General features: G+C 34.7%; 1 protein-coding gene across 3 annotated transcripts in view; it reads left to right on the forward strand.

The window, feature by feature from the left end:
* Positions 1 to 19059, forward strand: part of CHD1 (chromodomain helicase DNA binding protein 1) — a 52206-nt gene extending 33147 nt beyond the window's left edge. For 2 of the 3 annotated variants that reach the window (XM_083884586.1, XM_083884587.1), the window contains exons 18-36: positions 503 to 652; positions 1231 to 1379; positions 1618 to 1714; positions 1806 to 1901; positions 2831 to 3007; positions 3186 to 3346; positions 4687 to 4728; positions 5451 to 5581; positions 5965 to 6103; positions 6773 to 6923; positions 7943 to 8065; positions 8436 to 8573; positions 10808 to 11065; positions 11479 to 11619; positions 14367 to 14545; positions 16351 to 16447; positions 16667 to 16724; positions 17655 to 17865; positions 18070 to 19059. In XM_083884586.1, coding sequence (XP_083740712.1) covers positions 503 to 652; positions 1231 to 1379; positions 1618 to 1714; positions 1806 to 1901; positions 2831 to 3007; positions 3186 to 3346; positions 4687 to 4728; positions 5451 to 5581; positions 5965 to 6103; positions 6773 to 6923; positions 7943 to 8065; positions 8436 to 8573; positions 10808 to 11065; positions 11479 to 11619; positions 14367 to 14545; positions 16351 to 16447; positions 16667 to 16724; positions 17655 to 17865; positions 18070 to 18433 — 2862 coding nt within the window. In that variant the 3' untranslated portion in view covers positions 18434 to 19059. The remainder of the gene's footprint in view (positions 1 to 502; positions 653 to 1230; positions 1380 to 1617; positions 1715 to 1805; positions 1902 to 2830; positions 3008 to 3185; positions 3347 to 4686; positions 4729 to 5450; positions 5582 to 5964; positions 6104 to 6772; positions 6924 to 7942; positions 8066 to 8435; positions 8574 to 10807; positions 11066 to 11478; positions 11620 to 14366; positions 14546 to 16350; positions 16448 to 16666; positions 16725 to 17654; positions 17866 to 18069) is intronic. The other variant, XM_083884588.1, reaches the window with a different exon arrangement.
* Positions 19060 to 21892: the final 2833 nt, after the last annotated feature.

Here is a 21892-nt window from a genome sequence, read left to right on the forward strand (position 1 = left end):
TCAATAACTTTATATTGCCTACAGAGTTTTTTCTCCTTGCTATTTGCCTATTTTCATATTGTTTATGAATATGCTGGACAGCATTGAACTTGGAAGATTTTTGCTTCTGTCTCTTAATCAGTTATTTGTAGGCTCAAGTGCTGACATGACTGTTTAGTCTTCCAGGGCTGGGGGCAGAGAGTGTGGCAGACTGCTTTTGTAACATTAAGGGCTTTGACAGTAAGATTTGGTATTTTTTGGCCAGTCTCATTTTTCTGGGATGTCTTGCTCAGTGATCCTTATGTAGGATACTGCTTCCTTTAAAGTATTGAGAAGTCAGTAACTTTATGAAAGAAATTGGTAATCAACATTTGCTTTATATTTAAAAAAGCTTTAAGCATAGAGCAAATACGGATTTGTTAGTATATGATTTAGTAGTCTGTACCACATACTGCGTAAGGTTGATTCCTTTAGGAGTATTAAAGTATCGTGTATAAAACTATTTCCTACTTTATAATTTCAGGACTTCTGCTTTTTACTGTCTACCAGAGCTGGAGGATTAGGTATCAACTTGGCATCTGCTGATACTGTGGTTATATTTGATTCTGACTGGAATCCACAGAACGATCTGCAAGCACAGGCTAGGGCACACAGAATTGGACAGAAGAAACAGGTAAACACACTCAGTTTAAACTCCAGACTTGAAGGGCAGTTCTGTACATCAGCTGTCCGCTCTCTGTCTGCATCAGTCAGTCCTCATGTATTTTTGAGAATAGATAATACTTTCTGCGTATGTCCGTAAATGTTAGTCATGATCGTGTCTTTTTTCCTAAGTCTCCATACATGAAGAAATAATATGGCAGCTGTGGCAGTTGGGTGGGAGAGGGAGAAGAGTTGTGGACTTGTCTGTCCTACATTCATTGGTACGATGTCATTCTACAAAATAACTGCTACATCATGCACATGCTTAAATACTCTAGTTCTCAACCGGATTGTTTCTTACAGAAGACATACAGTAACAATTATTAATATGATATTATTGCCTCTGGCAAAACTTGTGCCAAGTCACTGAAGTTTATGAAGAATGGTTTAAGACTATTTTTTCGAATTTTTTAAAACATTTCTCTGAAGACTGTGGTAATGTGAATAAACTAGTATTTCATATTTGAAATCCAGAAAAAAAATCTGAAGTTATCTAATAAAGACTGAGATTTCTGCTTTTAAATATTTTTATTTTTTAAATACGCATAGGTTAATATTTATCGACTAGTTACAAAAGGATCAGTAGAAGAAGATATTCTTGAACGAGCCAAGAAAAAGATGGTATTAGATCATTTAGTAATTCAGAGAATGGACACTACAGGGAAAACTGTGTTACATACAGGCTCTACTCCTTCAAGGTACCTTTGTGTTTGTTTCTATACCAACTTACCCTTAAGAATATTTAATTTGTAAATGAAAGGCAAGACATATGATGCAAAGTCTTTGTAGATTTTTATTTGCATATTAAATATGTATCTCAAAATATGAAGAGTTTATATTTAACAGTGAAAAGAAAGCTTAATTGACTCATGATTATAGAGAACTATTCCAATTTAATAAGTTAAAATGTTTTTCCTGAAACATCATTTATTTCAGCTCAACACCTTTTAATAAGGAGGAGTTGTCGGCAATTTTGAAGTTTGGTGCTGAGGAACTTTTTAAAGAACCTGAAGGGGAAGAACAGGAGCCTCAAGTAAGTAGTGCTTCTGGACTAGGTAGATATAGCAGCTGAAAATATGTATGAATTATTTAATTGTAAAGAGAAACTTCTTTTTTATCCTTAGGAAATGGATATAGATGAAATACTGAAGAGGGCTGAAACTCGGGAAAATGAGCCAGGTCCTTTAACTGTAGGGGATGAGTTGCTTTCACAGTTCAAGGTACGGCTCCGCTCCCTCCCTCTTGTTATAGCTATACTTCCCTTTTTAAACAGTACTGTTTCTCTTCTGTGTATCTGTCTCTCCATTCATCTGAAATAGATGCCTCAGTAAGTCAGCCCTGTGTCACTTCCTAATAAAATGGTTTGTTGCCTATACATGGTACTTCACCATCAGTATAAACAATTAAAAAAACATTATGTATTTTGATAATAAAATGAGATGTATTTATGAATGTGTTGATGATCAGAATTTTAATTTTGTGTTTTATTTACTGCCTTTGTTATTAAGCAGCTATAGTATCATTAAATGCAATATATTCTTTGTATTTCTTAGCTGACCATTTCTCTAAGTTGCTTTTAGTCCCAAAGTAAACTTGGAATGACAAGTATTTTTAAGTGTTATCAGTTAAACATATTATGTGTGGGGAAAAAATAATGGAGAGCATGATATGTTTGTTTAGTTCAGGAGATTATTAAATGGCTCTCCTGCTAATCACTCATTTGCGACGTATTTTGATATCTGCATAGTATTGATGCTTGGTTACTTTTATATTATTATAGTTTCACATTAAATCTGGCATTTAAGTGTCGTTTAGTCCTATTTTAAAGGAAGTTAAACAATAATCGTAGAGGTGTGAGGGGTGTGATCCTCCTTGTATCTCAGCCCATGCTGAAAGGAATCTGTCTTTCTTAAATGAATAAAAGTACTTTCGTTAGAGACAATTTCATGATTTGTAATTTATAAGTTTTATATATATATATTATAAAACAATAGCATATATATAGAGAGAAAATATGTAAATATTATATGTATAAATGCATAAAATATGGCATCTGTAACTTTATTTTCCTAAAACAGTAGTTGATCAGTCTTTTTCAAATTATGTCATGTATTGACTTGATGAAAATATATACATTTTGATGTACAAGGTGGCCAACTTCTCCAATATGGATGAAGATGATATTGAGTTGGAACCAGAAAGAAATTCAAGAAATTGGGAAGAAATCATTCCTGAGGTCCAGAGGCGAAGAATAGAGGAGGAGGAAAGACAAAAAGAACTTGAAGAAATATACATGCTTCCAAGGATGAGAAACTGTGCAAAACAGGTGCCTCTTGGTTCTGACTGAGTTGTAGTTCTGTGTTGCTTTTAGTGTTCTTTGTTGCTTTGGGGGTTTGGGGTTTTTTTTGGTGTTTTTTTCCTTTTCTGAATACGTTTTTTTGACAGAGCGGGTAAAACTTGCTTGTATTTGTTACTTACATAGCTTGCTTGCTCTGGAATTCCAGATTAGCTTCAATGGCAGCGAAGGGAGGCGCAGTAGGAGTAGAAGATACTCTGGATCTGATAGTGACTCCATCTCAGAAAGAAAAAGGCCAAAAAAACGTGGAAGACCACGAACTATTCCTCGAGAAAATATTAAAGGATTTAGTGATGCAGAGATCAGGCGGTAAGATATGGGAGGACATGCATATTTAAAGGGCCAAGAAATTACAATTACTTCTATTAATAATGTTTTTATTAGTCTTAAAACTACAGCTGGTAATCTGTTCTTCCTGAAGTTGTTTGAAATCTTTTTATTCTAGACATAGAATGTTTTTACCTTGTGGTGCTGACGTAATTCTGGTTGCAGCCAGAATTTGAACCCAATTTAATGAGGTATAAAATCAAGTTTGAAAAATATTCATGTTTGGTTTAAATTTTTTAGTTCCTGCAGCCTATGAAGACAGTAATTTCACTGGATGATTACTGACAGTGATTTTACAAGGTGGGAACTTTCCTTTAAAAAGAAACAAGCAAAATAATCTGGTTTCCACCAATTTATCTGAAACCTGTGGTACTGTAACAATATGTTACATCTGTTTGATGATGAAAAAATTTGATTGGATTTTGGGTTTTTTTTAAACTTCTTGGCACTATAATTGAATTGTTATATCCTACTTTTTTAAAACTAAGAAAATACAAAATCGTATTTGAAACTTGTACTATCATTGGTCCCTTCTGTATATGCTAAATATTTGTTGAAGTATTGTTTTGGTAGGAGGAGGAGGAATTCTTTTAGTAAACATTTTTGGGTTTGTGAAATGATACTTTGCTTCTGAAATTTAAGTATGCATGTTTTGCTAAAATGCTGTAAAGTTTTCAGAGTTTTTTTTTTTTTTAGAGGAATAACTTTAAAGATCCTTTTTAGCTATCTATCTCATCTAACAGTGAGGTAAATTGGTACTTTTTTCAGGGCTATTCTTGTGCAAGCAATTTCATTGTTGAGGATGTTTTCTTCTTTTTATTAATTTTTTTAAATTTTTATTTTTATTTAATTTCCTTTCTCCTCCAACTATCTCCAGTTTCTTTCTATTGCTTAGATATTTCAACAGATAGTATCTTTCATGCCATTTTCCAAAATCTTCCAATTACCTGTTGGAGATTGCTTTTTTTAATAACTGTATAATTACACGTAGCATAATGCCTGAAATCTTCATTTACTGTAAAGCCACATTCAGTTTTCATTTTTAGATACATACAGCTGCAGAATCCTCAGTCTGGTGAAATTAATAAAGTAATTTCTGAAAAAAATTTATCTTCTATTGTTTTATTTATATCAGTTCTCAAACCCATAAAACTGATTTTTATTTATCTGAATATGTGAAGCTGCTCTGATCTCTTTATCTTTTCCCCCCCCATTGTCCACATAGCATTATACTAAGATTAACAATTGTATCAGTACAACTTTAAAACAAATGTAGTTTGTTAAACATCTATTTAAATGGCAAAATTATTTTCTGTTACTAGGTTTATCAAGAGTTACAAGAAATTTGGTGGCCCTCTCGAGAGGTAAAGTTGTTTGATTATTACTTATGTGGCAACTTAGAATCTCTTTTTTTATAAAAATTAGAATGTACCATGAAACTTTACTCAGTAGGGGAAATACATAATCTTGAATATAGTGTGACTTTAGTGACTTCCATTTCTTCATGTATGGTGTGTGTGCAGATAGCCACATAACAGATCTTGATCTTGCAATTTGGTGGAATGCTTCCTTTATATTCATCTGCTGACGTGTTTAATCTTCTTTGGTGATAATCTTTCACTTGCCATGTTTAATAAGCCTGTTGAAATCCTGTCAGTTTATCCACTCTGATTGTCAAAGTTAGTTTTACATTTTATATATTATCAATTTTAGTTTTTAAGCTTCTTTCATTATTCCTATTTTTAAAAAAGCCTTCCCAGCCCTAAAAATATTAATCCTTAGGAATATTTATAGTGCATATAATCATATGATACATATATGTAGGTATGATTTAATGATTCTTTTTCTTTTCTAAAGAAATGTGCAACAACGCTAGGGTTAGGGTTCTTTACAGTTCTTGTTTTATTGTCCTCATACCTAAATCATTTAGGATTTTTTTTTTTTCTTGCATCAGAATTGTGCACCAAGTAGAAACTACAGGTGACTGATAACTTCCACAATCATTTCTTTAATTTTGAAGTCTGAAGGAGTCACTCACAACAGCCAAATTTTCAGAGTAAAAATGAGTAATTTTTTTTTATTACAGGTTAGATGCTGTAGCTAGAGATGCTGAGCTAGTTGATAAGTCAGAGACAGATCTCAGACGTTTGGGAGAGCTTGTACATAATGGATGCATTAAAGCCTTAAAGGACAATTCATCTGGACAAGAAAGAGCAGGTACAGTACTCAGGGAGCTTGATGGGGCAGTGAAAAATGTCAAGAAGAATGAGTTACTCTTGCACTCTGATCATAAAAGAAAAAAAAATTTTTGGAAAATATGAACAAAAATGAGGTGTGTACTGGATGATTTAAAAAACCACAGGGTTATAGTAAGGTGATTTTTTTGCCTTTCTGTGTGTGACTTACCACTGAAAAACGCAGTAAGTTTTTGATTTACTGTGAAATTTAGAAGTGCTCCTGTTATGTAGCGACTTTTCAATTCTGAAGCATTTAATTTAGTCATTTGGTCAAGAAAAGGTGATGTGATATTGTTTTCTTTACATTTTTCTGATGTTATTTGTAAAGGTAAATATTTTAATAGCTTTATCTTTTATTTTAAGGAGGTAGACTTGGGAAGGTTAAAGGTCCAACATTCCGAATCTCAGGAGTGCAAGTAAATGCAAAGTTAGTCATCTCTCATGAAGAAGAATTGGCACCATTGCACAAATCCATTCCTTCAGATCCAGAAGAAAGAAAAAGGTACTGATTTGTGCATATTTTTAAGGGAGTAGTAATGCAGAAAACTTCTCAAGTCTTACTAGCTTTTTTTTTTTTCAGCTTTGACTTAAACACTCTATTAAAAGCCTTGTGCTTCTATTCCTTTTAAGAGTGGTAACCTGATCCACAGCTGTACTTTTTTTTTCTTCCTTTGCCACAAAAGCCAGTAACAACTGTGTTCAGTTACTAACAATAATTAAGACTAGAATTTAGGCTTGCTGAGGAGCTAAATGTGTCAACTCTTCTTGAGAGGAGTATCAAAGTGCAGCGGTAGTTCTTCCTACTCTCTAAACTTCCCACCTTGTGTATTGCAGTTCCCAAACTATCCAGTTAGAACATTTGGATAATGATTTTTGCTTTTATTTGTGACTAGCCAATTCTGTCACACAGCTCATGGCTACAGACAGATTATCTCTTCTTCATATTTTAGTCTTAATCAGCTTTAAAATACATTCCAGTGCTGATTTCGATAACTGTTCTAAAATACTAGGAAAATACTATGATAAATATTTGGATTAATTTCTTAAATTTATCAACATCTTCTCAGAGAAAATAAATCTATTTACATTACCTTTAGTATTTTCCCTTCCCCCTTTGCTAAGTTTCAGATGTAAAAATAATTTATTTGTCTTTCTGATAAATTTCTTCTAGATACGTCATCCCATGCCACACTAAGGCTGCTCATTTTGATATAGACTGGGGTAAGGAAGATGATTCCAATTTGTTAATAGGCATCTATGAATATGGTTATGGCAGCTGGGAAATGATAAAAATGGATCCTGATCTCAGTTTGACACATAAGGTATGTGCATAACATCTGCAATAGTTTCTCAAAGACTATTTGCTTAGGTATTGATGCTGTTAAGAAGTGTTACTGAAAGAGCTTATTTTATGATAAATGAAATTGCAGAAACATTATATGTCAGTTGTACTTAATACATACTTCATGTCCTTCTCGTGGTATATTACTAGATTTTGGGGAGTCTTGAGTATTTTGAAGCATACTTTCTTGCAGTCAGTTGTGTTTCCATATTCTCACGTGGTTGGCCCTGTGTCATTTGATTTTTTTTCAGTCTTTCCCTTCTTCATTTCAGATGTTCTGGTTTTGTTAATTTTGTGCTGTCAATCTTTTGAGAAGGGAGGTTTTTCTCAAGATGTAATTTAGTTTCTCCATCCCCCCTTAATCCCCAGGTTCTTCAGTTGAAGCTGTTTTCCACTCCCAACATTGAGAGTAGCTGTACTAGAAATAGTGCGATAGGTTCTTAACAATAGTGAGCAGCAGATACTGAGGAAAATCCTGGAGTGAAGTAAATTTTGTGACAGTGCCAACAACCTATAGCTTTGGGATTTGAGGAGCCAGTCTGTGTCCAAATTTGTTTAATAACTGTTCCTACTCCTGCCTTTCATTAATTTATGTGGCTTTTGAAGGCACATATTTGTATTCTTGGCAGCTGCATTTAGAAGATGAGTGAGTCAGAGCCAGGGGTTCTGTGACTGACTGGTACAAATGCCTGGAATTTCTTAGATGAAATATCAAAGTGGAGACAGAAATCTGAGGCTGGTTTCTTGAGTTGGTTTTAAACTCTGAGGCAATTTCCAAGACTCTGCATTGGTTGCTTGCATTGGTTTCACTGGAGAGAAATGAAAACTTTTAAGAAATTCTCCTTTGCTTTAAATATTCTGACACATTTACTAGGTATAGGTGGAATGGATTGTTTACCATGTCCTTTTGTGCAGCTTTTTCTGTTCTGTGTGCTCCAGCCTATCATCTAAAGTTGATAATCTGTACTTACAGCTGTGATGCTACCTTTTTCTCCTCAGATTTTGCCTGATGATCCAGATAAGAAGCCCCAGGCAAAGCAGTTACAGACCCGTGCAGACTACCTCATTAAATTACTGAATAAAGACCTTGCGAGGAAGGAAGCACAAAGACTTGCTGGAGCAGTAAGTAAAATGTGGTATTCATTACTGAGGTAAAACAATATGCTTATGGGCATGTCACCTGATCCTTTTCATTTTTTAGTTCTGCAGTTTATATTTGTGTAGTATTACTCTGTTGCTAATCATAGTACATAAGACGAACTCAGGATATTAATTGCAAGTTTCATGTTGTGTTATTATTATTCTCTTATTTGTGTATTCTCTACTGCTGCACTAAGCTCTGTCTTCAGTCCTGAGTGAAGTGGTGGTCATTAGTTGCAGTAAATAAAATAAAAGGAACCCTCTCTTTGATGTGAAACCAAATCTTATTTTGCAAATATAGCAGAAAGACGGTTGTCAGTTGACATGATTAAAGAGATCAATTTGCATTCAGGGCAATTCAAAGAGGAGGAAAGCAAGAACTAAGAAGAATAAGGTGCTAAAGGCTGCAAAATTAAAAGAAGAAATAAAAAGTGATTCTTCACCGCAACCCTCAGAAAAGTCTGATGAAGATGATGATGAGAATAACAAGGTGTGTATCTTTCACACAATAAGGATTTCTATTCAGTTCTTCCTGTTAGTATCAATTTGTATTTTATTTTCTGCTCAGCTTAATAAAATTAAAACACCTGAATGTCATCTTTTTCTTGTAGCCATTGCAATTGATGTTGCATCAGTACAAGCACATACAGTCTTCTGACTATATGTATTTCAATTTAATAATAAACTAATAAATGAGGAATTAGGAGTTTTCCAAATTATTATAAAAATATTTTGGCCTAATTATTAGTGATATTGCTCAGTTTCAACATTCTTTAAAGACATTAGCACTAGATTTGCCAGAAGTGCAAATCACAGTTGTAAGACTACTGGGTTTTGCTCATGTGTTACTACTAGTAGTGATTCTTAAGGTAAAGAGTTTTTTATTGAGGCTGAGAAAACTATCAAGCTCTATTAGAATGAGCAGCATAAGAATTATATTTCAAGGCTTGCATATAAAAGCTCACGTATACATCATGGCTCTCATTTTTTCAGAAAGACTATTTAACCTTGTTGGTTTTTTTACTTGTTGGTTTTTTTACTTTTGATTATTAATCTTAGTATTACACTTTTGTTTTTGTCTTTTTATTTTTGTTGTTTATCACATAGAAAATCACTAGACATAAAAATATGGATGAAATTTAGGGTCATGTCACAGCTAATTTGAAAGCAGTTGAAATAAGCCCCTGAATTCTGTATGTATCAATAAAATACTCTCTACTTGGTTTAAAGCAAGCCATTACAAGCCATTGTGATTGTCAACTTGTTCTAAAAGAAAAAAATACTTACAGAAATACATAGTTTAAATTAGCGTTAGAAAAAATCAAGGAAAAAAATTATAAATCCATGAGAAAATAGTAATTTTTAACCACTCTTTCAGTGTATATATTTATATTATACTAAAATGTGAAGCCTGCAATTAAAAAAAAAAAAAAATCAATGTAGACTGCCTTGTGTTTATAGCTACAATAATTACCTGGAATTACAGTAGTTACCTGGAAGACTAAGACCTGTAAATGTTGCCACAGTTCCTAGTAAATTAATGGAGACAACTGAACCCCAAAACTAACCAAATTAATTCAGACTACTTCAAAAATGAGCGTTAGTCTTCATCTCCACTCAAAAGAGAAGACACCCACATCAGTTGATTGACTTAACTTTGTTTTGGGAAACTGCCTAGAATGCTGTGCTCTCTTTTAACAGCAGGTGCTTATCACTTCAGTACTTTTGGACACTGAATAATAATTGCATTTCTGAAAACTGGACTGTATACCTTCATAAACAACTGGCTTTAGCTACTGAGATTTCATACTGTGTTCAGTATTTAAAACTTACCTTTTTTTACTGCTAGAATTAATCAGGAAAGTTTTTAAATCATTGGATTTTGCTAGAAAGTTTCCATGATACCTAAACACTAAAAGAGAGCCCTGGTTAGGCTGGTAACTTCATACCTCTTCTAAGTATCTTGTTCAGTTCAAGTACTAGTTGGTTTTCCATCTGTTTTTATGCAACAGATAAGCAGTGCCTTTGTGGTATGTTCAAATAAATTAAAACATGATAATGATTCTTCCACCTGTGTTATAATAATACTTTGTTTATAGTATTTTTCTGTATCTGAAAGGATATTAGTTTCCATCTCAGACCTTCTCAGTGAATGTTATAAAGAGGAATGAGTAATACTTTTTTCACCTCCAAACAGTTGAATGGGCACATAACAGAGAGTCTGTAATTAAATATTTTTTGAAGTGTTGTAAAACGAACAGTTCTGGAAAAGAGAAGGTTGGGATTCTGTTACCTTCACTTGTGAGTGTTTAATATGGGGTTGGGACAAAGCTAATTAGATCAGAGGTCTTCTGTCATCTCCCATCACTTGACAGACCAATAAGGTCAGTTTTGCAAGACCATATTTCCCTTTAGATTTTAGTTCTTCAAACTAACAGCCTTTAAGGGGACCAAATTCAAACTTTATTCTAAGTTAAAATGGACACAATTTCTCATACCCACTGCCTCTGCCAAATCAGTACTTGCTGTGTCACATCAAGGAAGTGAGTGTATAGCTCTCATATTTCTTTACCAACTGCACTTGGTGCTATTTGAGAAGTGATTTGATAAATCTACATCCAGAAATAAAAAATGCACAGATAAAAAGTGTTCTAATCTGATAGTTGCAAAACTTGTATAGATAGGAACCCAGTTTGACATGACATATATGCTTGCATATTGCAGGATGAGATTGTTTCAATGAAACATCCACATAAAAAATTTAAAGCAGAAAATGAAGAAAAGCCTGAGCCAGATACTGGTATAAAGAAGGAAGCTGAAGAAAAAAGAGAGACAAAAGAAAAGGAAAGTAAGAGGGATTTGAAAAGGGAGAAAAAAGAAAAAGAGGATAAGAAAGAATTGAAAGAAAAAGATATTAAAGAAAAGAGAGAAAACAAAGTAAAAGAATCCACACAGAAAGAAAAAGAAGTAAAGGAAGAGAAGGTAACTAGGTTTACTTATCTTACATAGTGCTAGAGAAGGCCACCAGGTTTATGTGAATGATTTTGAGATGAGAAAATGTTTTGGATTTGATCAGTTGTCGTTTCAGTAAAGTCTTTTATGTTGTTTGAAGCTTTACTTTTTAGTACCTAAAACCACAAGGACAGGCATTTAAAATGGGGAAGTACATCATCAATGATATATCTCATAATTGGACTGAATGTGTGCAAAGAATTCCTTTTTTCCATTTTCCTTTTCCATTTCACAGAGAAAGTAAAATGTACTGTCATTGAAGTATGTCAGCATATTTTATTCTTATATATTGAAGAGAATGCAGTAGATATGGGGATTGTCATATGTTATAATTGCAGAACTAAAATAAAATGTATATAAGTATTTTTATATCTTGTTCTTAGGTAAATGAAATCAAATCAGAAAACAAGGAAAAAGCTAAAAAAATTCCATTGCTGGATACTCCAGTTCATATTACTGCATCTAGTGAACCAGTTCCTATATCAGAAGAATCTGAAGAGCTAGATCAGAAAACTTTTAGTGTGGTAAGTCCCCTTTTGATAGATTAGTTTGTATACTTAATAGTCTAAATGAGGACAATTGCTGATATTGTTGATACTGTTACTTGGCACAGTAACACAAGTGATTTTTTGCTAAGTCTTAGATCAATAAATGTTATTGACAGTGCACCAAAGTAGTTAACTCTGTTCTAGCAGATTTATTTTGACTTTTTGCTGTATTTATGCAGGATAATAGAAAAACTTATCTAGTAGTTTGTATGATTAATAGTAGTTAAGAATATGAACTCTAAGCATTTATCCTCAAGAATCACTTGTATATCCTACTTCTTAAAGAGAAGATGTGAATGAACGTAATTGGAATTGATGGGGTCTTTGGCTTCACCATATCATATATGCTTTTCTTCTTTGTAAGATAGTAAGAAAAACTAGGTTTCAGCATTTCCTTTCTGAAGTATTGCAGACTTTAGTTAGTGAACACAGGAAGAAACAGTGCTAAAGCATTTAAAAATTCTTGCTGAGATAATGTCTCTGACACCAGAAGAATTCTGTTTAATCACTACTGCTTACAAGAATTGAATTAACTTTTAAGAAAAATGCATATACACAATTTATATGAAGTTTTATAAGTTGGCTGAGGCTTGTGGAAAAGTATCAGTGAGTTACTTTGAACAGCTGTGGTTGTTTTGTCAGATTTCAACAGCTGTGTTTTTGTCAGCCAGGTCTGTTGGGTCTGTTGTGGGTGCTGGCTGTGACAGTGCCAGTAGGATTCTCATGATTATGACAGTTACTGTCCAGGGGTTTATTCTAAACAAGCCAAGTAACTCACATGTGATTTTCAGCACGGGCCTTTGAGTGACTGAAGTAGATATGCCTGTGTGGCTAATGACAAAAAATAATTGGATTTCCGTGTGCAGTTATGTATTTCTGATCACTTCTTCCATTTAACACTTGCACTCTATAAGGTATCTTTCTAAAAGCTACTTTAATCTGTGGCAAGTGCAATATGTAAATCAGGTGCTTAATTACTTAGTGGCGTAAGATGGCAATGGAACAGTTTCCCCAGTTTTTCTGAGTTGTCCCTAGATGCTTACCTGGTAATGGTGATATTCCATTTCATTCCAGGTATTTGTTTGTTTTTTCTTGGTTTGGTAGTGTAGCAGGGAAGAATGGGGGAAGGAGGTAATTGGAGTTTTATGCCATGGTCAGGTGCAGTCTAAGTAAACATTCCTAACTGCACTTTCAAATGGAAGTGTTGTTCAGGCTTAACTGATTGTGCCCTTAATGACAAGGAGGATATGTGTGTCATGCTATTGAGTACAATGTATGACTAAGCAACTGTCTGCAATTTGAACCATGCCAACTGGGTTTATCTGGATTTATTATTAAAACATTAGATTCAAAATTGGAGGCTGCACGCCCTTTATTTGTGGCTAGTCTAGGCAATCCCTGTAACCACATCTTGAGTGCTGTGTTCAGTTCTGGGCCCCTCAATTCAAAAGGACATTTTGGTGCTGGAACAAGTCCAGAGAAGGGAATGGAGCTGGGGAAGGGTCTGGAGCACAAGTCTCATGAGGAGAGGCTGAGAGAGCTGGGGTTTTGAGCACAAAAGGAGGATCAGGGGAGACTTTACCACTCTCAACAGCTGCCTGATAGCAGGTTATAGCCAGGTGGGCCCAGGTCAGGTCTTTTCCCACGGAACGAGTGACAGGACAAAGAAAAACAAGTTGTTTCAGGGGAGGTTTATATTGGGTGTAAGGAAAGATTTCTTCAGTGAAAGAGTGGTTAACCAGTGAACAGCATGCTCAGGGAGGAGGGAGGTGGAGTCACTATCCCTGGAAGTGTTCAAAAGAACAACTGGATGTCAGACTTGATATAGTTTAATGGGGATAGTGGTGTTCAGTCAAAGGTTGAGTTTAATGATCTTGGAGGTTGTTTCTAACCTTTATGGTGCTATTGCCAGACTAGCTTTCTTCTAGGTAGCATAACTTCTCCAAGTGTCTGCATAGGAGTGAGGTTTAAAAAACACTCAGAGAAGCAATTTTGATTGTTTGTTGAATGCCAAATGTAATGGTTGCAAAAAATTTGTTTGAAATGTACTAAACACTCTGATAATTTAATTTTGACATTGAGTTTGTATAGCTTTTTAGGTGCTAAAAAGGGTAAGTCTTGTCCTACATGACTGCGCTCAGTTTTAAATGTATAATACAGTTGTAGTAAGTCCTTTTCCTCAGAAATCCTATATATTAAATTAGTGCTCTCTCAAATCCTAGTGTGGTGTCCCACCCTTAAGGGGAAAGAATCACCTTAGATTCTTGGATGCTTGTGAGGGAAAGGAACAATAAAAGTGAGAGGGTCTGCAAAAGCTTACAAAGTTTTATTAGTAAATTATACACTTGGAATAAAAATTAGCATGTTAGTCCCTCACCTGCCATATGAACCCACAGCAGTGGGCTTTGAACAGAAAAAAAGTGGCCTCACAGCTATCCAGCTGCTGATGTTTGAGATACACACATTAACACCTTCTACACCTTGATATATGTATTTTATACAATTTAACGCTTTCAAAGAGAAGTGAATTTTCAATCGGATTGATAATTTTCCAGAAGAAACACGTAAAACATCTTTTGGATCTGTGAAGAAGTCTTGTGTTTCGTTTGACTTCTAATAGTACTGTCTTTACCTGTGGTTATATATTGCAGTAAAAGGTAGGTCATGCTTTAGAATAATTTTTTTTCTTTTGCATTGATACATTTATTTTTTCCATTTTACAGTGCAAAGAAAGGATGAGACCTGTCAAGGCAGCATTGAAACAGCTGGATCGACCAGAAAAGGGCCTTTCTGAAAGAGAACAGCTGGAACATACTAGACAGTGTCTTATCAAAATTGGGGATCATATTACTGAATGTCTAAAGGAGTACACAAATCCTGAACAAATCAAACAGTGGAGAAAGTAAGTTACTTTCTTGGGTTTTACTTGAAAAAGGGAAATCTACAATTGGTTCCATTGAGAAGAACAGGTTTTAGTTATTTCTCCTGTTTATCGTTCACTCTTTCTTTCTGCTGCTTTAAATAGGAGTCTATCAAGAGGTGATTATAAGAGATGTAATGGATTGACTTTAAGCATTGATGCATAGCTCTGTATTGTGTCCAGAGGGTGGAGACATCTCTCTGCTTAACACTGACAGCACATGCTGTGGACTTGTCACTACTGCTGTTTAGTCAAAACCATTCTTCCCTTTAAAGATCTGGTTTTTCAACTTCAGGTTGTTTCAGTTTCTTAATAATTCCTTTTGAAAATATGCAGTTCTAAAATTGTGTTGAATGTGTGATGTCACCTTGTAGAATTCTTTATTTTTTTAAAATGTACTCTAAAATTAAATTACATATTACGTATTAACTACAACTTAAAACTATTCATCATAATGTACTGAGATGCATTTCAAAAGTGAGGGAAGAGTTTGTCACCATCTATATCAGGTGACAATATAGAACTAAGAAAAAAATACTTGTCTTGTATTTAATTGTTAAGTTCTTAATGCAATTTGACTTACTTTTGTGAGAATCTTCACTTAATGTCTTTATGCTTGAAAATACATCCTGTGATTACATACATCAAGTTCTTAAGTGTTGCATTTTCTTGAAGAATGCTGTTAGTGTAATATGCTTCTGCTTTTACTCTTACTTGAAAAGAGTAAAGGAGGTAAAATCTGAGATACAAAAACAAGATCCAGGTCTTGTATTTTGGTATATTTTTTATTATTTTAAGCAGAAACTTGTAATAGAGCTGTTATTCATAATGCAGTGATAATATGTAGATAAATAAAATACATATTTCAGCTATATTTGATAAGAAATAGTGTAGTTTATATTAAATTAGAATGGTCTCATTAGACACACCATTGACTGGTTGCCTACTTAGGCAAATTTCTGGACAGAAATTATCATGTTTAAATAATCACAGTGAAGAAGCATACTGTTGCTTCCTGAACCCCACACTTCAAATATTTTTGAACACTGTTATTCTGTAGACTACTGTAAGCATCCCACCTGCAAATTTCACTGAAAAAATCAGTATCTGCTAAAAAACCATTTCCTTCCATGATCACAGGTAAAGTTTTCTTCAAAATTTTGGCATCTTGACAGAAGACTTAATTTGTTCTTCTTTGGTTCCTTCTAGCACAAATTAGGCACAGATTTATTACTCTGTGACGTCCATACTCTTTCACAGTTTTTACTTGGTTTCAAAAGCCTCGACCAGACTTTCAAAGTCCGTGGAAATTTTTTTTTATTGATGGTTTAATATAATAAGGTTTGTTGGTGAAGTGTCTTACGCTGTAAAAGATTTCAAGTCTGAAAGGATTTTTACTTCCTTTACATACTTAAATTCTCAATTCAAACACATTTTTAGAAGATATATATATAAACTGATAGCAATTTTTAGTGTTTTTAATAAGCAATTCACATAAATTTAACAGAATTCTTGTTAGTACTACTGTCTCTCTGTGCACTTCACACTCTGAAGTACTTATGATAAATACAACAAAGTGAAAAATTGTTAAAGGAATCCATCTTTCAAATGTTTTATTTACAACTACATAACATTTGTTGTGCAATTAGGCAGTAATGTGGAGATTATATAGCATTTCAGGTTTAATGAAGTAGTGTTCAAATAATTTCACTCAAATCCATGTTCTCCCACATAATACAGGGAAAAGAAATTAAAAGAATTACAACTTCTCTTTTCTTCTTCCTCAGAAATTTGTGGATTTTTGTCTCCAAGTTTACAGAATTTGATGCCAGAAAGCTGCACAAACTGTATAAACATGCAATCAAAAAACGTCAAGAGTCTCAGGTAATATTTTCACATCCTTTCTAAACACACAAATATATTTTTAATTATTATAACTTTTATTAGCTATAGAGGATTATAAAGAACAGCAAAATACACTTCAAGTTAGTATTTGTATTTGCAGTATAATAGTCTCTTTTGTTAGGGTATTTTTCCAATGTATTCAAATGAACTTAAGGATTTACTGACAAATACATTTACCAATGTTCTTGTCCTTTTTAGCAACACAACGATCAGAATATTAGCAGCAATGTGAATACACATGTAATTAGAAATCCAGGTAAGAAATTTTTAAGTATATTCTTGTCTTAAATACCTTGAGTACTCATGTTTATTTCATTTACATGTCTCCTGGGTCTGTTTTCCACACTGCTAAGTACCACAGAGATAGGCTAATCTGAAAAACTTCACTAATTTGCTGGTGAGATCCAGCAGAGTGCAGAGTGAACTTGGTACTTACCAGGTTATTTGAGTGTCCTTTAAAAAAATAAGGAAACTATTTTTGTGTTAAATTTTGGAGAGGGCAAGAGGTCTACTTAAAACCTGAAAACTTCTCAAAAATTCTGTGACTGTTGGTAGCTGTTGCAGTATCACTATGGTGTAAGAAAGCAGTTTATTAGTCAGTCACAGTCTGTTGTTAGGTGCAGGGGCTGTCTTTTATTGTTGACAATAACACTGATTTTTTTCCCCATGTTGCCACACCTGCCTTTTTTTATGTAGTACTTTTTATTATCTTGTGAATGGATACACACTGAACCTTCAAGTATATTGTCATGAACTTAAAATCATGTATTTTAGGATTAACACTGAAATTCTTTTGGCAATGAGGTGTATCTTTAAAACTGTTACTCATACTAAGTCCATCTCTTCTTAGAGAGGAAGTTGCTGCCATTCTGTATAAAATTGCTCTGCTGACAGTACCTCCACTCACTGCTCATTTGGACACTTAACTTCATAGACTGAGTGGAGAGGTTGAGAAGTTCAGTTAACAAGTCCTACACATCTACATTCTAGCTTGCTTTCCTCTTAATTCTAGAGTTTTCTTCTGTTCGCTGGCACTAGTGCTTTTGATTTTCAGCTATTTAGATCTTGTTTCTTTTAAATTATGTCCCTTTCATACTGGTTTACAGCTGACGGGTAGAAGTGTTGTTGAATTAGGTGAAGTAAAGATGTTACAATACTTCCTTTTAAACTCTGCTTTATTAAACAGATGTGGAAAGATTGAAGGAGAATACAAACCATGATGACAGTAGTAGGGACAGCTACTCCTCTGATAGACATCTGTCACAATACCATGATCATCATAAGGAGAGGCATCAAGGAGATGCTTACAAGAAAAGTGACTCCAGAAAAAGGCCCTATTCTGCCTTCAGCAATGGAAAAGATCACAGAGACTGGGATCACTACAAACAAGACAGCAGGTGAGTTTCTTGAGCAATTTGAAATCTGCACAGAATTCCTTTTGTGTTTTTGTACTTATGCTTGTAGGAAGCACCAGACAGTCTTTTCTGAATAACACAAAATTGCAATGATGATCTTTCTCTAATGCAGTTCTGTCAATTTTACATAATTGTGCCTCTTGATGTGTTACCAGTAACTAATACAAATAAGTTCTTATTTTTTAGATACTACAGTGATAGTAAACATAGGAAGTTAGACGACTACAGGAGCAGAGACCACAGGTCAAGCCTGGAAGGGAGTCTGAAAGACAGCCGGGTTCATTCGGATCACCGTTCCCATTCAGACCACAGGATACATTCAGATCACCGTTCCTCTTCTGAGTACAGCCATCATAAGTCTCCCAGAGATTACAGGTACCACTCAGACTGGCAAATGGACCACAGAGCTTCAGGTAGTGGCCCAAGGTCACCGCTGGATCAGAGGTCTCCTTATGGTTCAAGGTCTCCCCTAGGTCACAGATCTCCATTTGAACATTCATCAGATCACAAAAGTACACCTGAACATACATGGAGTAGCCGGAAAACATAACAAAAACTGATATTTTCTGGACCTTCTTTTAGCCATATACAGTAAATTAACACAGTAATTGCCTTACATGACTTGAAAGATACAGACGGGATATTCTATCAGTAGCAGTATTGTTACTTCTTTCCAGGATGCAAGGTCTATTATCCCAACAGAAGAAAAATATTTTTGTATTTAAAGTTTATGCTGCACTGTGCTGCAAATGCTGTGGCACTTTTTTTTAAGAAATGGAAGATGTTTACTTTTACAGGGACCTCAACACTGCCCATTTCAGACTGGATCTTACTATAAATCTCTTCATGTTAAAGTGGTTTGAGGCTGATAATGTTTTAAGTTATGTTTGTAAACGAACTTTTAAACACTGACCTGTGCTCATATTTCAGGAGGGAATGGGGAAAATATTTTTTTTCTTAGCAAAGAACTCTCAAGGACTTTGTTCACTTTCCAAAGCTACTTGTTTACATTGTACACTGCGACCACCTTGCCGCTTTTCATCACAAGCTTGAATATTTAAATTCTGTACTTAAAACTGTAAAATAGCCAGGATTTCTCCTGTTTGTGATCAGTTACAATGCCTTTTTACAAAACAAACAAATAATAATAAAAAAAAAAAAGCGAAACACAAACAATGGCTGTAAATTGTTGTAAATTTATTAAATGAGCTTTTTTCCCCCTCAGGCTTTTTTTGACTGTTCCTTTCCCCACCAACTCAGGACTTCTTGTCACAATTATGAAACTAAATCAGTGTACTTAAATGTTTCAATAAAAGATTTTGATGGAGTTACTGCTAAGAATGTAAAAATGGGGATAGGGAACTTTATTCCATTTAGTTCTCCCTTTTTTGGATACTTTAGATACATGTATGTTTTGGTTTGTGGCTTTGGTTGTTTTCGTTGTTGGGTTGGTGGGGTTTGTGTGTGGGTTGGGTTTTTTTGGTTGTTTAGTGGTTTTGGGTTTTTGGGTTTTTTTGGGGTTTTTTTTTGTTTGTTTGTTTGTTTGGGGATTTTTGTTTTGTTTTGGTTTTGTTTGTCTGTTTGTGGTATTTTGGGTGGAGTTTTTTTGGAGGGGGTCTTTTTTCCATATTAAACTGTCAGTGTTGTGATTGTTTGTAATGAAATGGTAAGAAATATCTATCTAAACTATGCTCTGGAAAGCTTTTCAGGTGCATTGGTTTTAAAGAAGGTGTATCAAATACCTGAACACTTCAGTATCCAAATCAATCAAAATTAATTGTAAATTCATATGTTCCCTCTTCGACATGGGCAATAATGTCAAATGTGCTATGCAGCTAGTTAATATTTTAGAAGATTTGAATTATGACTTTATTGACAGAATTGTTACAATGCACACTGATTGTACATAGATAACTTCTATCTGACAAATTAAATTTAAACTAAAAGGACATGTGGGTCTTGTAGTTTTCTGCTGTGTTTTTCTATACAGTGTTACTTTTCCCCAGGTTTACCATAAAAACATTAGAAGTACTGAATTTTATTCCTGGTGGTAACTAGGGAAGGTACCTAGCCTGGCGTCATGTGGCAGGAGCTGCATCTGCTGCTCCAGTTTTTTTCTGCTCCTGCAATGTGGAGTATTTTTTCCAATTAAGCAAGTTTATATGAAAGCATTACTATAGAACCACAGTCTGTCTACAGAGTATCTCAGTTACTATAGTAACTGTGCCTGTAGTAAGTAAGAATCTTACTATAGGCACAGTTGCTGCACGCTAAGTATTAAGCTCATTTATTGTAGGCTGGGACTTGGTTAATTAATGCTGCTTCATTTCTTAACTTTTCATCTTGACGGGATCTGAGGGGTCTGAGTGGTTCTGCTTTCCAGCTTGATTGTTCAACAGTGTTTAGGCTGCAGAGTCTAATAAGGTTGTTCATGTGTACCATGTATATTCCACTTCCAAGGGTGGAAACTTTTAAGTCAGAGCACCTCTAGCCACAGACAAATTCTTCCTGCTTGGGAAGCACACAGATGTATCCTAGAGCATAGACAGGGCATTCCCACGGAGCCTGGTTCTCCATCAGCATGGCTGTGATACAACACGGTGGCCTCACGTGTTGGTCTGTACATTTTCACCAAAGGTACCTCAGGTCTCTAAAATACTTGGTGGCTTTGATGATGTAGATCTTTGGGAATTAGTCTACTTATGCTTTTTAACTGTAACTTTTACTCAGTCATATTTACAGATACACAAATCACATTTGCAGTAGTTTATTTTTTTCCCCTCTGGTTTCCATTATAAGTATTTGAAGTTCGATGATGGAAATTACCTTCATTGGTGGTAAGGCCTGTTATGGTGTATGTTACTTTTCAATCCCATATCCTCTGCAAGTGAGCCATTTATCATTCAGTCTAAATGTAGATTTGATCCTTCCTTTGCTCATTTGTAGTGAAAAGTCTTCAAGGAGTGTGTCCAGTTCTGAAGCATCCATCAGATACTAATGTTGCTTGTCTGTCAGAGATTTTTGGAAGTCAGAATTGTGAGGACTGCAAGGGAAGTCCTCATATGGCTGTTGATAAAGGCTTAGCATTCCATCTACTATGCATGGAAGTGTAAGACTTCCATCTTAATCCTGTTATGTATTTCTAGTCTACCATTCTCAATACTACCCAAAAAGAGTAGACAGTTGTTAATAATGAAAAAGCAGATTAAAAATGGTATTACTGCTCTTAAAGTTTTAAGGACAGAGAAGTGCATGTTCTTGTTGCTGTTAGTTGTCAAGGGTGATGATGTGGTCATAATTTATCTGTTCACAGTTGCTCTGTGTTTTCCCTAATTTTGATCCTCCATGCAGATGCTGGTGTCTGAGCAGCATTCAGACGGTTGCTGGTTTCTAAGTCTTTCACCACCATCAACAGAACTTGCAAAAGACTCAGGCACCAAGCCCTGAAGGATGGCAGTTCCTGTGGGTGGTAACATGACACTCCTATGGAAAGGAGTGTGCCCTGACCTCCCTTTGATACTCTGACTCCCTAGAACAAATATCTTTGATAACCTTTTGAAGCTTGGTTAGGTTGTTTTGTCCCTGTGTGATAGTTTGTCAACCACAAATGCATCCTGTCACTTTCACAGTCCTAATTGTGTAGTTGGAGGGCTCCAATGACAATATAAAATCCCAGGGAAGTGCTCTCGTAGCAAAGCAGTTGTAAGGAGCTGTTTCCATCTTTAGTGTTGCACTTAATGTTACAGGTGTGTATGTTGTGTTCAGTGGCAACAGCTTTTTTTGATAGGAAATTACCTCACCATTACTTAAGAATTACACAGAAATCAATATAGACAATTTATTGTTTCCATTAGAGAGTAGTAAATAATGTTAAAATTAGTAATACCTGGTATGAATTACCAGGTATTACTAATACTTGGTATGAATTACCCATTTGTACCAGCAAAGTACAACACTGAACTGTGTTGGGACAAGTATATAGTGCTGTCACTTTATGTCTTCATTCTTC

The sequence above is a fragment of the Zosterops lateralis genome (genome assembly GCF_965231275.1).
Source record: "Zosterops lateralis genome assembly, chromosome: Z".
Classification (NCBI taxonomy): Eukaryota; Metazoa; Chordata; class Aves; order Passeriformes; family Zosteropidae; genus Zosterops; species Zosterops lateralis.